This window comes from Hemiscyllium ocellatum, chromosome 9 (assembly GCF_020745735.1).
Source record: "Hemiscyllium ocellatum isolate sHemOce1 chromosome 9, sHemOce1.pat.X.cur, whole genome shotgun sequence".
NCBI classification, from domain to species: Eukaryota; Metazoa; Chordata; class Chondrichthyes; order Orectolobiformes; family Hemiscylliidae; genus Hemiscyllium; species Hemiscyllium ocellatum.
Window position 1 is genome coordinate 71,789,697 of NC_083409.1, and position 13,356 is coordinate 71,803,052.

General features: G+C 37.7%; 1 protein-coding gene across 2 annotated transcripts in view; it reads right to left on the reverse strand.

Annotated features, from left to right (window-relative positions):
* faf1 (Fas (TNFRSF6) associated factor 1) overlaps positions 1-13,356 on the reverse strand; it is a 389,085-nt gene that overhangs the window by 340,357 nt on the left and 35,372 nt on the right. Inside the window, exon 4 of one of the 2 annotated variants that reach the window (XM_060829823.1) lies at positions 6,675-6,877. The exons of the other annotated variant lie outside the window; for it this stretch is intronic. Within the exon in view, the coding sequence (XP_060685806.1) occupies positions 6,675-6,877 (203 nt within the window). The remainder of the gene's footprint in view (positions 1-6,674; positions 6,878-13,356) is intronic. 2 annotated transcript variants of the gene reach the window in all.

Genomic DNA, 13,356 nt, shown 5'->3' on the forward strand with positions numbered 1-13,356 from the left:
ACCCATCCAGATACTTTTTTAAGTGTGGTAATTATACCTACCTCAACCACTTTGTCTGGCAGCTTGTTCCATAAATGCACCACCCTCTGCATCAAAATGTTGCCCCTCAAGTCCCTATTAAATTCTTCCCCTCTCACCTGAAACCTATGTCCTCTAGTTTTGGAATCTCCTATCCTGGAGACAGTGGACCTTCACCCTATCCATGCCTCACATGATCTTATAAACCTCAATAAAGTCACTGACACCAGGGAAAAAAAAAGTCCCAGCCTATCCAGCTTCTTTTTATAACTCAAATCCTGGAGTCTCAGTAACATCTTCATAAATCGTTTTTGCACCCTTTCACAATCATGGTCCAAGAATCACATAAAAATAAAAGAAATTTGAAGAGTAAAACATATCGCCTCTCAAGCCTGCTCCATTTTTCAATGTGATTGTGCATGATCTTCTGCTAGGATGCTTTTCCCAATTGGTTCCCATATCCATTATTTAAGAGATTTTTTAAAATTCAATTCTAAGACTAGAATCTACTTTATCTTGAAAATCCACATCGCAAGTGGAGAATTCCAAATATTCACAACCCTGTGTGTCAAGAAATTTCACGACATGCTGGTCCTGAGCTCATGCGTATTTTGCCAATCTTATTCTGAGGCTATGCCGGAGGTTCAGATTGCTTGCTAACATTTCAGACTCCTCTATCATATCTGGGTATGTTTTATCCCATTATCGGGATAGATGGTGACAGGATATGGTTCTAACCAAACAATGAAGGATACTGTGATTTTTAAGACATGTAGCCATACTTGGAACAACTACTTGCATTGTAACTGATATAAATGGTAACTTAATTCTAATACTGTTGCAGCAAACATTCACCAGATACTTTGTACATGTAATATCCAAAACTACTTAATTATTAGTGTAATGTACAGGTCTCCTTTTGTGCAAAGTCCCAGCGTCTACATGAAACTTGGTTTTCAGAGTGACTTTTTTTTTGAAATGCCATTATGTCTTTCGGGTTTTGTTGATGCTCAATCTGCATATTAACGTGTAATTACTGTGTTATTACTATCATGTGGTGTAAGTTAACTCGATGCTCAAGGCTGGGACAGATTTTAACCTGTAAAGAACTCATGTAATGGAGATAAGATAGTATTAGTGAAGTGAGGATCAGCCAGAATCTCATTGGATGGCAGTGCAACTTGAAGGGTGGAATGACCTACTCTGCACCTACAGCATTTGGTGTTTTAATCACGCATACTGTGGAGAAGCTCAAGGAGAATAATAGAACAGTACGACCCACCATGTGTATTAGCACATTTACTGACACAATTATCACCGGTGCGCTGAAAAATGATACAACCTGGATATGCTTGAACCCAAGACATCAAAATCTCATTCTAAAAAAAGTACCTTGTACAAAATTCCACGATTATAGGAAATGAGTTCCAAATTCACAGAAGTTAAATTTTTCTCCAAGCTGGGCATCAAACACTTATACTGATTGTTTTTCATCAAGCGAGGCATTCTCAAGAAACCATTATCTTTAAGATACCATTTTGCCTCCAGAGGCCATCCTTCAGTTTATCCATCAATTAGTACATAGAATTACAGAAAGCAGTCCAAAATGCATGCGCATTGCCCATCACATCACAGTAATGGACAAACCAAAAGAATACAACAGAAATCTACACTCACTGATTACAGAAATGACATATGAACAAAGTGTTGAAAAAGTTGATCGAAGCTATCGATTCAAGTTCTGGGATCTAATCCAAGCCAGACAAAAAATCAAAGAAATACAGGCCTATTCCCATGGTTTCCCAGCATCATACAAGCAAAACTTCTGCCAATGAAGCTTTGACATAAATAGAGCTCCTGAAGAAGGATAACCTGAACCAATTGAAAGGCAAAGACAGATTAGAGATAGTCAACATGGCTTTGTGCATGGGAAATCATGTCTCACAAACTTGATTTAGTTTTTTGAACACATGACAAAAAGGAATGATGAGGGCAGAGAAGTGGACGTGATCTGTATGGACTTCAGTAAGGTGTTACCATTAAGTATATAAGTCCTGCTAAGATTTGCTTTCCCAAAATGCAGCACCTCATATTTATCTAAATTAAACTCCATCTGCCACTTCTCAGCCCATTGGCCCATCTGGTCCAGATCTTGTTGTAATCCAAGGTAACTTTCTTCGCTGTCCACTACACCTCCAATTTTGGTGTCATCTGCAAACTTACCAACTGTTCCTCTTATGCTCACATCCAAATCATTTACATAAATGTCGAAAATTAGTGGACCCAGCACCGATCCTTGTGGCACTCCACTGGTCACAGGTCTCCAGGCTGAAAATCAACCCTCCACCACCACCCTCTGTCTTCTATTTTTGAGCCAGTTCCGTATCCAAATGGCTAATTCTCCATGTATTCCGTGAGATCTAACCTTGCTAACCAGCATCCCATGGGGAACCTTGTCAAACGCCCTATTGAAGCCCATATACATCACATCTACCGCTCTGCCCTCATCAATCCTCTTTATTACTTCTTTCAAAAACCTCAATCAAGTTTGTGAGACATGATTTCCCATGCACAAAGCCATGTTGACTATCCCTAATCAGTCCTTGCCTTTCCAAATACATGTACATCCTGTCCTGCAGGATTTCCTCCAATAACTTGCCCACCACCGAAGTCAGGTTCACTGGTCTATAGTTACGCATAAATATGCATTTACCATTGCCAGAGAAAGTAATGCCCAGAAAGTAACTGAGGACAACTTTGTAAAGCCATCATCTATTCATGTTTTTTGAAATACAGGACAAACTTATCAAAAAAAAAGTATTAAGATGGGACATTATTAACATACATGAAACTGCCTCATCTGCACATTGGACAAGAGAGTTAGGGTCCTACATCCAAACCAGGGATTCTGATTACCTGTAGAAATGTGCTATGAGCCAAAATTCAACAACACCACAAAACTTATGGAACAACATTGTGGAGAAACAGAGGTCAACTCAAGGAACTGTTTAACAGTATAATATCCAGCACAGCAGTTGTGCAAAGAAAACAATCAAAGAAATTTGGAGTGAAAATATGGAAGACTACCTTGCAAACAATCAACACTCTGACAATATGTAAGACACTACAGGGCAAGAACACACAAGTGATAACTATATCTTGGAAAAGTTAACCCATCAGGAAATCCAGGAAGATTGTTAAATTATACACTTCTCATATAGAGCTTCAATTCTTTCATTCTTATTTCTCACAACGATTCTAATGCACAAAAATTTAAATTCTGAGTGCATATATTTAATGTTGGAAAAAGGTGATGTTCTCTTATTACATTAAGAGGGTGCAGCCTAAATAACAAATTAAGTTGTATGGAGAACATAACCAGCAGCTTTGCCAACATAGTTTACAATATGCAGTGTAAAAGAATGTAGCTGTGCTTTGCTGTGACAGTAGTTACTGGTAAAATCACTAATTAATCTGCCCACTGAACAATCATGTAGGTAAATCTTCAAATTACCTATATCCTATTAAAAAAGTAGTTCAATTGTGAGATTGATAACATTTCTATAAGTAAACAAAACTGCAATAGCAAGCCTACATATATTTGATCATGTCAGAGTTAGAACTGTGACAACATTGGACAATGGTTAACCCTTCTGAGTCTGTCCATATAAGATGTCTACTGTTACCTTCTTAGGAGGTATAAATTGCATATTTGGGTCCTAAATCAAATTGATATTTTAAAGGGTCAACAAGGTCAGCTTCAAATACCATGATGAGACAGTTACATATTTGCCAAAAGCCGGAGCTAGAAACAGAGAAACTGATGGAAATGAGGAGCATTCCTGATCTGGAGCAGCCAAGCAGGAACTGAGTCGGGACAATGCACAAAATTAAAACTCCTAGTGATTAAGGAATTAAAACAGCCAGATCTGGCTGCTGAAGCTATTGGAAGAGTTTAGAAAAGAAATCCTCACAGGCAGAGAAATCTGGAAATCTTAAGAGCCAACCTAGAAAGTTAAGGACAGCCAAAGCCAATTCCTAAAATCTGTGGCACACTTTCTTTTGGCTCTGGGGAAATGAAGGAATCACAAGAAACCTTAATGCACAGGGGAACTCCCGGGTGAAATGAAAAACGGAAGAGAATGTGGTATTTTCAGATTTTTAGGTTAAACAAGGATTTGAATATTTTTAAGGCAGAAATATACGTATTCTTGCCAAATAAGTGAGTCAGTGATCATCAAGGCTAGGCGGGAATATGAACTTGAGGCCGCCATCAGATCAGTCATAATCTTATTAAATGCTGGAGCAGGCTCAAGGGACAAAGACCTAGTCCTAAATCATATGCGTGAATAGCACCAACTCAATGGTATCAGTTCTTATGCAGTAAAGGTTCACTTATTTAAAGCAAGATCGAGCAGTAATTTCTTTCAGTTATTAAGAGAGTTTGAATTTCTTGCCCAAAGCTGAAGGATTCCCTCAAGATTATAACCATGCAGGTAATATAAAAATTTACTGATTATGCCAAACTAGTGGCATGGCAAACTGAAAAGACAAAGCCAGGACACTGCACAATGATGACAGAGTTCAGAAGATGGGCAGACTGCTACAAATGGAATGAAAAGAGATAAGCATGAAATGCATTTGTTGGGTTTAGGTCAATTGTGACAAGACTATGACCCAAGACTATGCAAAGTGGAGGAAGAGCATCTAGGAAGGTGGCAAGCACCTTGAAACTTGCCATTGGGAAAAAAACGAAAGCCAGGTGAAAACAGCCAAAGGAGCGTGTTGCCACAACAATGCCCCAACCACCCTTCCCATGTCCATCAACTGTTCCAGGTGTAATAGAGCCTGTGGGAGCCACAACAGTTTGCAGAGTTACCAACAATCGCACCTTGACAGTGGAAGACAGTCATCCTTGCCTGGGGGGGACTGCCAATGATGATGGCTGAAAGAGGTGTATTTTCTCCTTTTTTTTTAAAAATGAGGTTTGTGACAAAGGTGAAGAGCAACAAGCCAATAAACTAAACAGCCTATAACGCCTGGGGATTTTTTAAAAAAACAACAAGTTGGAACAATAGAAGCACGCTGAATGGGTAGGATCAAGCTCCCACAGAAACAGGATATTTAGCTTAGCTTTCAGTCACTGTAGGGGTTGTGAAAGCTGCTACATCTCTTTCTCTTTGCTCCAGATAAAAGCTTAGGTTCTCTGCATGCCGCCAGAATTGCATGTCAGACCATCAATGATTCTGAATTTGCCACTGCCAAGGGTGTGTTTCTCGGATGTTATTGTACTGGAATAGTTTCTGTTGAGTAGTTAAAAAATCTATTATTCTGTTAAATTTGCCAAAAGAGTTAAATTATTCCAATTATTTGTTTGTATTCTAACCATCGTCTATGAATAAAGCGTGGCTTGTTTCAAGCCTGGTAATTTGATCAGTCAAATCGTATCCAAAACGCAACACCTGGCACTTGCCTTTAAAATAAGAAAATGTTTGGGCCCAGATTATTTCTTTGGCATTTTTTGAGGGAGTCTGGTTCAGTCCGAAAGACAATGAACTCTGATCAGTTCGACCAAGTCAATTTTTATTTCAGATTGCCAGTGTCACCAAGATTTTGCTTTTGGCTTTAGTAACATTAAATGCAGCGCAAAGTAGTATATAATTCATATTTCTTCCTGTTGTGCAATTCTGCCTCAAGTTAGTTTTATGAGAAGAGGTGTAGGCCTCTTATTTCGAGACAATAGCTTCTCTTCCCTATTTGTCAGCACACGATAATTTCAAGTATGTAATAGCCTTCCCTCAACAGAGAACAATACTTTATCCCTTGGCAATGATTGGAAGGGTTACTGGATTTATCTATATTCTATCACAGAGAATCGTACAATGGTAACAGCACAGGAGGAGGATGTCAATCAGATGGCCAAATCTGTACCAGCTCTCCGCATGAACAATTTAAACTAGTTCTGCGTCTCCATTCTATTCAAATGATTTCCTTTTGCTGCTTATTCAATTCACTTCTGAAAGCCACAACTGAATCTGTATCTATCCTCTCAGGTAGTTAAAGTCATTTCCAGTATGCTGTCCAAAAATTATATGAACAAGGATTCAACTTGTTACGAACTGTAAAAACTAATTTTTAACGGAAAATTGGCCAAGTCATTGTATTGGCATTTGATTTAACTGTTCTCCTTCTTAATTTAAGGATGTGCTAAGAACCTGATCAGTTTAAGCAAGAGCTATGCTTTCAAAAGCAATATTCTTCATTTCCTTGAAAACCCAAACACTCACTAACAAAACTATTGGGGAACAAATACAAAATTTTCTGCAGATCTAATTAAACTGGGCTGATGCATTCAACACAAATACCCAAGCACTAAATTGATGCAGACCTGCTCAACGCTGAAAACACGTTTAAGTTTTTCTCGTACAGTCCTGAATGTTCAACATTTATCTTAGACCAAGAAGGTATAAATATTAAGTTATATTCAGTACAAAGGTTCAAATTTTGTTGAGTGCACAATGATGGATATTTTAGGAATAAACATCAGTGTGAAAGGAACCAGAAGCTGGGAGGTGACAGGAAAATACATATAAAATTTCCTGGTCAGTTTAACCACACTTCTGTTGTTTCAAGTAGAATATGTTTAAAAATCTTACCAACTGTGTTTGTGTCTTCAACTACTACTTCCACATTTCTGTCTCGGTATTCTACTCTGAAGTTTAACATTCTTGGTTGCCTTTCTACAACTGGCCTAGATGGTACTAATGGGCAGAAAGCTGATGAAGTTGAAGAAGAGGAAGAAGGTTGGCTGGTAGGACCATAAACTGGATCCTGCGATGCTTCACCACGAACAAATTCACTGAAAACAGAGTAAAAGGTATTTCAAAAAGAAACTCAATAAAACAGATTAAGATTTATGTAACACAGGATAATAGCTGAGAAACTATTTTAATTTATTACAATTATAAATAGCTGCTTTGTAACAGGTGGTCTCCATATTGTACATTGTAGATGTTTACATTCTAATACATATTTTTCACTCAAGTTGCTTTTGGGCAGCTATGGCAAAACTGGTCATTCACCAACATATTAAGATTGTCAAGTCAGACTTTGCTCCAAATTTCTGATTGCAAGTTTACCAACATGACTACTGATTTGGTTTTTGGTTCTAGAATTATCTTTTATAATCCACAAAATTCAACAGGACCCATTTATGAAAACATACTGCAGTAAGTAAAAAAATGTCTAAAGGCAGAACATTTTAATCATAAAAAAATACTTAAGGACATAGGGGCTTATGCATTTCAACACAAATTTCAAACACACACACAGCAGCTCAAAATAGAGTACAGTTCATGTTAGATTGCAAGCTTGAGAATTTGATAATTGACACAATTTTAGAAAGTTTGCTTTTAGCAACAATCTACTGTTTGGTTTCTTGCAGCCTTAAAGAAAGATGAACAAGCTCCCTGTGGGTAGCTATAAGTAGAGCAAACTTCTTATTAACCGACATTTATGGGACTAGGAGTGTACCGGTTGATCAAGAGGTCCTCATAATCAGTATAAAAACACACTCTAAGTAACGTAAACATAATGCAAGGGGTATTCACATCACTATTATATTTTGTTAACAGCATAAATCACTGAAATAGTATTGCAACTTCGCCTTAAATAAAACGTACCAGCAGAGAGCATTCTTACTGGCACCTGCAACTGACTACTCGGACAGCATAGAGATTGTGCTAAGATAGTAAACTTCCAGTATTTGAGATAGAAAATTATCAAAAGTGCTGGCTCATTAAGTGCCGGTCTAACACAAAGTTTGCTGTAATTCAAACTGGCTTCTCCAGCCAGCATTGCTTGACTCAGCTCTTTTGGTTATTAACAAGTATAAAAACAAGTATTCTAACTCGTAGGCAGGTATAAAAATAGCAGCCCAAGACAGAGTGGAAGCCTGGGAACCTGGGAACTGATAGAATTCAGTGCAGTGACAAAAAAGGTGCTGTTCTGTACCTGTGCAGAGAAAAGGGACTGACTTGAGAGAAGGTGCTGGAAGGCAGCAGTAGGGCATGGGAGCTTAAGTTGGCAAGCATTAATTTAGGTGAACAGGTAGGTGGAGACTGGTGACTTTTACATTTTCTTCCCTCTCTAGAAACGGTTAGTAGTTTAAACTGGTACTGAGGAAATATCATATAAAATTCAATGCTGTCTAACCAGTGAAATCACTTGATATAACTACACCTGACTGACAGCAGGTGGTGTGTAGCAGCTGTAGAACATGGACATTGATGGAAACTGTGATTCAAAGCAACCACATGGAAGAGGAAGGTGAAACACTGGGACAGATTTCACCTGAAGTGACTGGACATATTAAATTGTAAACTTGGAATATATTCAGAATAGTTGATACCATAGTTTGTGGAACCTATCAAGGTCCAAGTTTTTTGGACCTGGTAATGTGCAATGAACTTGACTAAAAACCTAACCAGTAAAGGATCTTTTAGGCAAATGATCATAAAATGTGACATTTTACATTCAGCTCAAACAGGAGAAATGAGAGTCTGTAACATGTGTCTTAAACTTAAATAAAGGGTAACAAGTGCATAAAGACTGAGTTGGCCAAAATAGATGGACAACAGGTCAAAAGGAAAAACAGTATAGAGGCTCAGACAGACATTTAAGTATATATTTCACACTTGCCAAAGATTAGTCTGTTAAGAAAGAACAACTCTATCAGAAAAATCTACCATCTATAGTTAATTAAGGAAGTTGAGAGGGGAATCAAATATTTTAAAAAGATGCACAGTGGTGTAATAGTAGACCAAAAAAATCAAAAAAGTTTCAGATACTAACAGATCGCTTTGACAAAATGGGCTTTCAACAAGTAATTTGTATTGGTCTTCAAGAGATGACACAAAAGAAAATTTAAGTGAGGGTGGGGGGAGGAACTTAAAACAATCACTGTCACCTAGTAAAAAAAAAACTTATGAGAAAACTTAGAATTTGTAAATCCCCGTGAAATTATCAGCCTGCTTCCTTGGGTCTTAAAACAGGTGGTTGCAGAGATAGCAGAATCATTGGGTACAAACTTGGGAAATATCCCATTGGACTAAAGAAAGGCAAACCACACAACACTGTTCAAGCACAGGGACACTGCAGAGTAGGAAATTATAAGCCAATGAGTCCAACATCTGCTAGAATCTACTCTTAATAGTAGTGATTGGAGGACATTTAGAAAATCATACCATCAACAAGCAATGTTGTCATGCTTTTTAGAAAAATAAATTATGTTACATAAATTAATGAGTATTCTTTGAGGATCTAAGACGCAAGGCTGATAAGTAAGACCTTGTGGATTTACAATAGGCATTTGATGGGGTGCCACATAAAAGACTACAATACTATAGTTTATGGAGCTGGGCCTGATCAATTGGATAAAGGACTGGCCTGCTAACTGGAATACAGTTGCAATAAATAGATCTTTTTAGGATAGAAAACGGTCATCAATGAAGTGCCAGATGGATCAGTGCTAGGGCCTGATGTGTTTAATATATATATAAGGAACTGAGTTCATCACAGAAATATGTGCTACTAAAAATGACAAGATGGCATATGAGTTGTGAAAATGGTGAAAGAGTCTGCAAAGGGAATATAAGTAGGTAAAGCGAGTAGACAAAAAATTGCCAGATTACATAGAACATGTAACAGTCAAAGTGCCCAGTTTAAAATTTAAGCAAAGTCTGGTAGTTAACAGTCAAACAGTATTAACTGCTGCATTCTCCATGGTAATGCCTCTACTGATCAGAGTACATATGCTAACTAGTCAGTACTCTGCTCCATCTAGCGTAAGAGTTGGTTTTTCTCTTGAGTTGGTATTCTTGCAAGTTGTCCTGATGTATGCAAGATGAAAAGCTTCAACAAACTGCCTTTTTTTTAAAACAATACTCAAGTTCTGTACTAACAAACAACTGTAAATGTTAAGTTTACCTTTGAAGATTGTGACAGTTTACAATACTAGAACATAGCAAACAGATATGTGTTCTCTTCTCAAGAGTCATATTCAAATGGATATGGAAATGTTTTCTCTCTCGACTGATATTAGCCTACCTACTGAGTAATTCCAGCACTTCAGATTTTTATCTGGGGAGCAAATATCCATTTGCTGTTATTTTAATATTTTCTTCTCATGCTATTTAGATTATGAATATACCTATACTTCAGCTTCTGGCATAAATAAATAATGTAACTTTATTTTAAAAATTAATGTATTTTAGATTACATTTAGTCACTAAAACAAAAATTGCCATTAGTTCCCATTAATTCTGGTGAGCTTGTTTTGAAATGGCAAGTGCAAGCGGATGAGGTAGAACTGGCAGATGGTCTGAAAAGTTGAGACAACCATTGTGCTAGAGGATCAAGTTATTCTTCTTGCACTATACCATACCATACAAGGTAATGCATTGAACACCTTTAGTGCTTCACAGTAATACTGTATAAAGACTGAAAAAAAAAGTTGCTTTGATTCTTAAAAATGAAATTAAATATCGACTTCACACCACATATTGCTGATTTTGTGTAAAGATCAACAGTCCAACATGAGATCAAAAAATCTGAACTTTATATCTACTTTCCATCCATTCACCTGTAAACCTATTCATCAGTCAAAATAATGCCAAATTTGCAAACCTATTTATTATAAGACTTCTGTACAGCTCCTTGTGTCTGTGTACATCAACATGTGAGGTAAAGGATAACACACTGACTGATGTGCACTGGGGTCCCATCAGCATCACCATCAAATATGGGAACATGATACAAGGAGGAATAGTAAATAAAAAGCCAAGTTCAAACTTAGTCATCAAGATTTCAGAGCAAGGAGTGATAGAATATTGGACAAGGTAGGTAGATGATAGATAGATTCCCTACAGCGTGGAAACAGGTCCTTCGGCCCAAAACGTCCACACCGACCCTCCGAAGAGCAACCCACCCGACCCATTCCCCTACATTTACCCCTGACTAATGCACCAAACGCTACAGTCAATTTAGCATGGCCAATTCACATAACCTGCACATCTTTGGACTGTGGGAAGAAACCCACGCAGACACAGGAAGAACGTGCAAACTCCACACAGACAGTTGCCCAAGGCGGGAATTGAACCCGGGTCCCTGGCAATGTGTGGCAACGGTGCTAACCAGAGCCACCGTGCCGCAAGCACAACAGAGTAAAGGAATCTCTTTACACAATTGAGGCAGAGGCCCAAGATTAGATGTACAAATTGAGGAATGTCTAACATGTGGTCGCAGTTGGGAAATGAAGCTGAAATTATGTCAATGGATATTCTAAGAATGAACATGTCAAAACATGCAATAGCAAGAATTTGTGGAGGATTTTTGAGGATTTGAACTTCTCATAAATGTCAACCCCCAATTCTGACTAAAATTTAGTGTCAGCAGCTCTACTTATATTTGAGTATGTATGGTAGCTAACTTTGACGATGAAAAATCAAAAAGCTTGCAAGTTGGGTAGTTAAGAAACAGGTGAATCTCAGAGATAAATAAGATGAAAAATAGCGATATCATTCAAAGCTGATTAAATATAAGCTGAAGAGGAAAAGGGAAACAAGGCACAGGTTAACAAATCACTAAAATCAATATCACTGATCAGCAAGCAATAAAAAAAATTAAGCCATAAGGGTGAAGAATTCAAAATTAGTGAAGCCATGTTAAATTTGTACTGGACCTCAAAACTGCACCAGGAGCAAAAAGGGGCAAATGACAAAGTTCTGGAAGTTTCTGGTGACAAGCAATCATGCATATTTACAACCTGTTAAGAAATAAAAATACTTGTGGGCTATTTCAAATGGATGAAATTAATGTACTTCAAGTGGGGAGAAAATCAGCTTTTCCTTTACCTTCAACTACTGTCAAGACTGAACCAGCATATTTGTATCAAATCAAAGTGACCTTGGCATGTCAGCATTCAACACAATTTGTGCGCGTAATATGGAATAAAGTTCATTTAAACAACATACCTTGGATGTACCACATTACTTACATGTGAAGCAAAGGATAGCTGTCATGCTTCATGAATTATTTTCCAATATGACCTCATTTTAATTCATCATTACTTTCTCAAAGACAAGTAGGGATGGGCAACAGATTATTTTTCTTGCAATCCACCTGCATATTGAAATTCCCTATGATCACTGTAACTTTGCCTTTCCTATCAGTTGGTATATCTTGTGCCCCAGCTCCTGACTACTATTTGGAGGCCTATACATAACTTCAACTATGGTATTTTCATCTTTACAGTTCCTCAAATCTACCACACGGTTTCTACACCATCTGATCCTACATTGTTACTTATTATTGATTTAACTTAATTTCTTATTAATAAGGCGACACCCCCCCCCCCCCCCGCCCATCTGTTTATCTTCTCGATAGGATATATATCCTTGAATATTCAGCTCCTGGAATTAGAATTCTGTTCTACAGTTTCAAGAGTCAGAGCAAGGAAGGCATTACACAAGCTGAAAGCTTTCTCTTAAAATTCCGTTCTCAACAGAGGTTTCAGGACCTGGTGAAGTTTCCAGATGTCAGTAATTCTGTCTATTTGGTAAAACCTGAAGGAATGGGCTGTGACCAATTCTCAACTATTCAAATCCAAGTAACTCGAATCAGAACTAGACATTTATCAACAATCTACAGCTCTTGGTTACTCAGCCTTATCAAGAGGAGATTCAGTTGATACAAGAAACCATCATATTTCAGCCTGTCTCTCCAGATTCTTGGCTCACAGCATTTGCATTTTTTCCACCTTATATTTCTTAAAAACCATCATCTCTGCAGAGGCCTGTCTTTGTGTGCGCAATGCATTTGTGTGGGGAATTAAGAATAACTTCTGATCATCACAAATAACAGACTGGTGGATACTTCCTTCATTTCTGATAGTTACACTAATAGAAGGAATTGGCGATTTGAGTAAATGAATCAACATATTTACACAAAGTGCAGTTGGTACAGCAGTGTTGCTCATTACAACTGGGACAGAAGTAATGCACTGACAAAGCTGTGAAGCTCAGAAACAAAAGTCTGAATATTGGAATTCTAAAATCTCAAAGTTCAAAATCCACCATTTAGTGAAACTTTCTCCGCCCTGGACTGCACTTACCTGCATTGTTATGATCACCATTTGAGAAAAGTGTGTGGAAATATTGGATAAAGTGAAAAATATTTCAAACACTGGTACTAGAATTAAGAAATTACATCTATTGGGAAAACTTGAATAGTATTGGGCTTCATTTCTTTCGAAAAGGGACAGAGATAACCAGAGGTCTG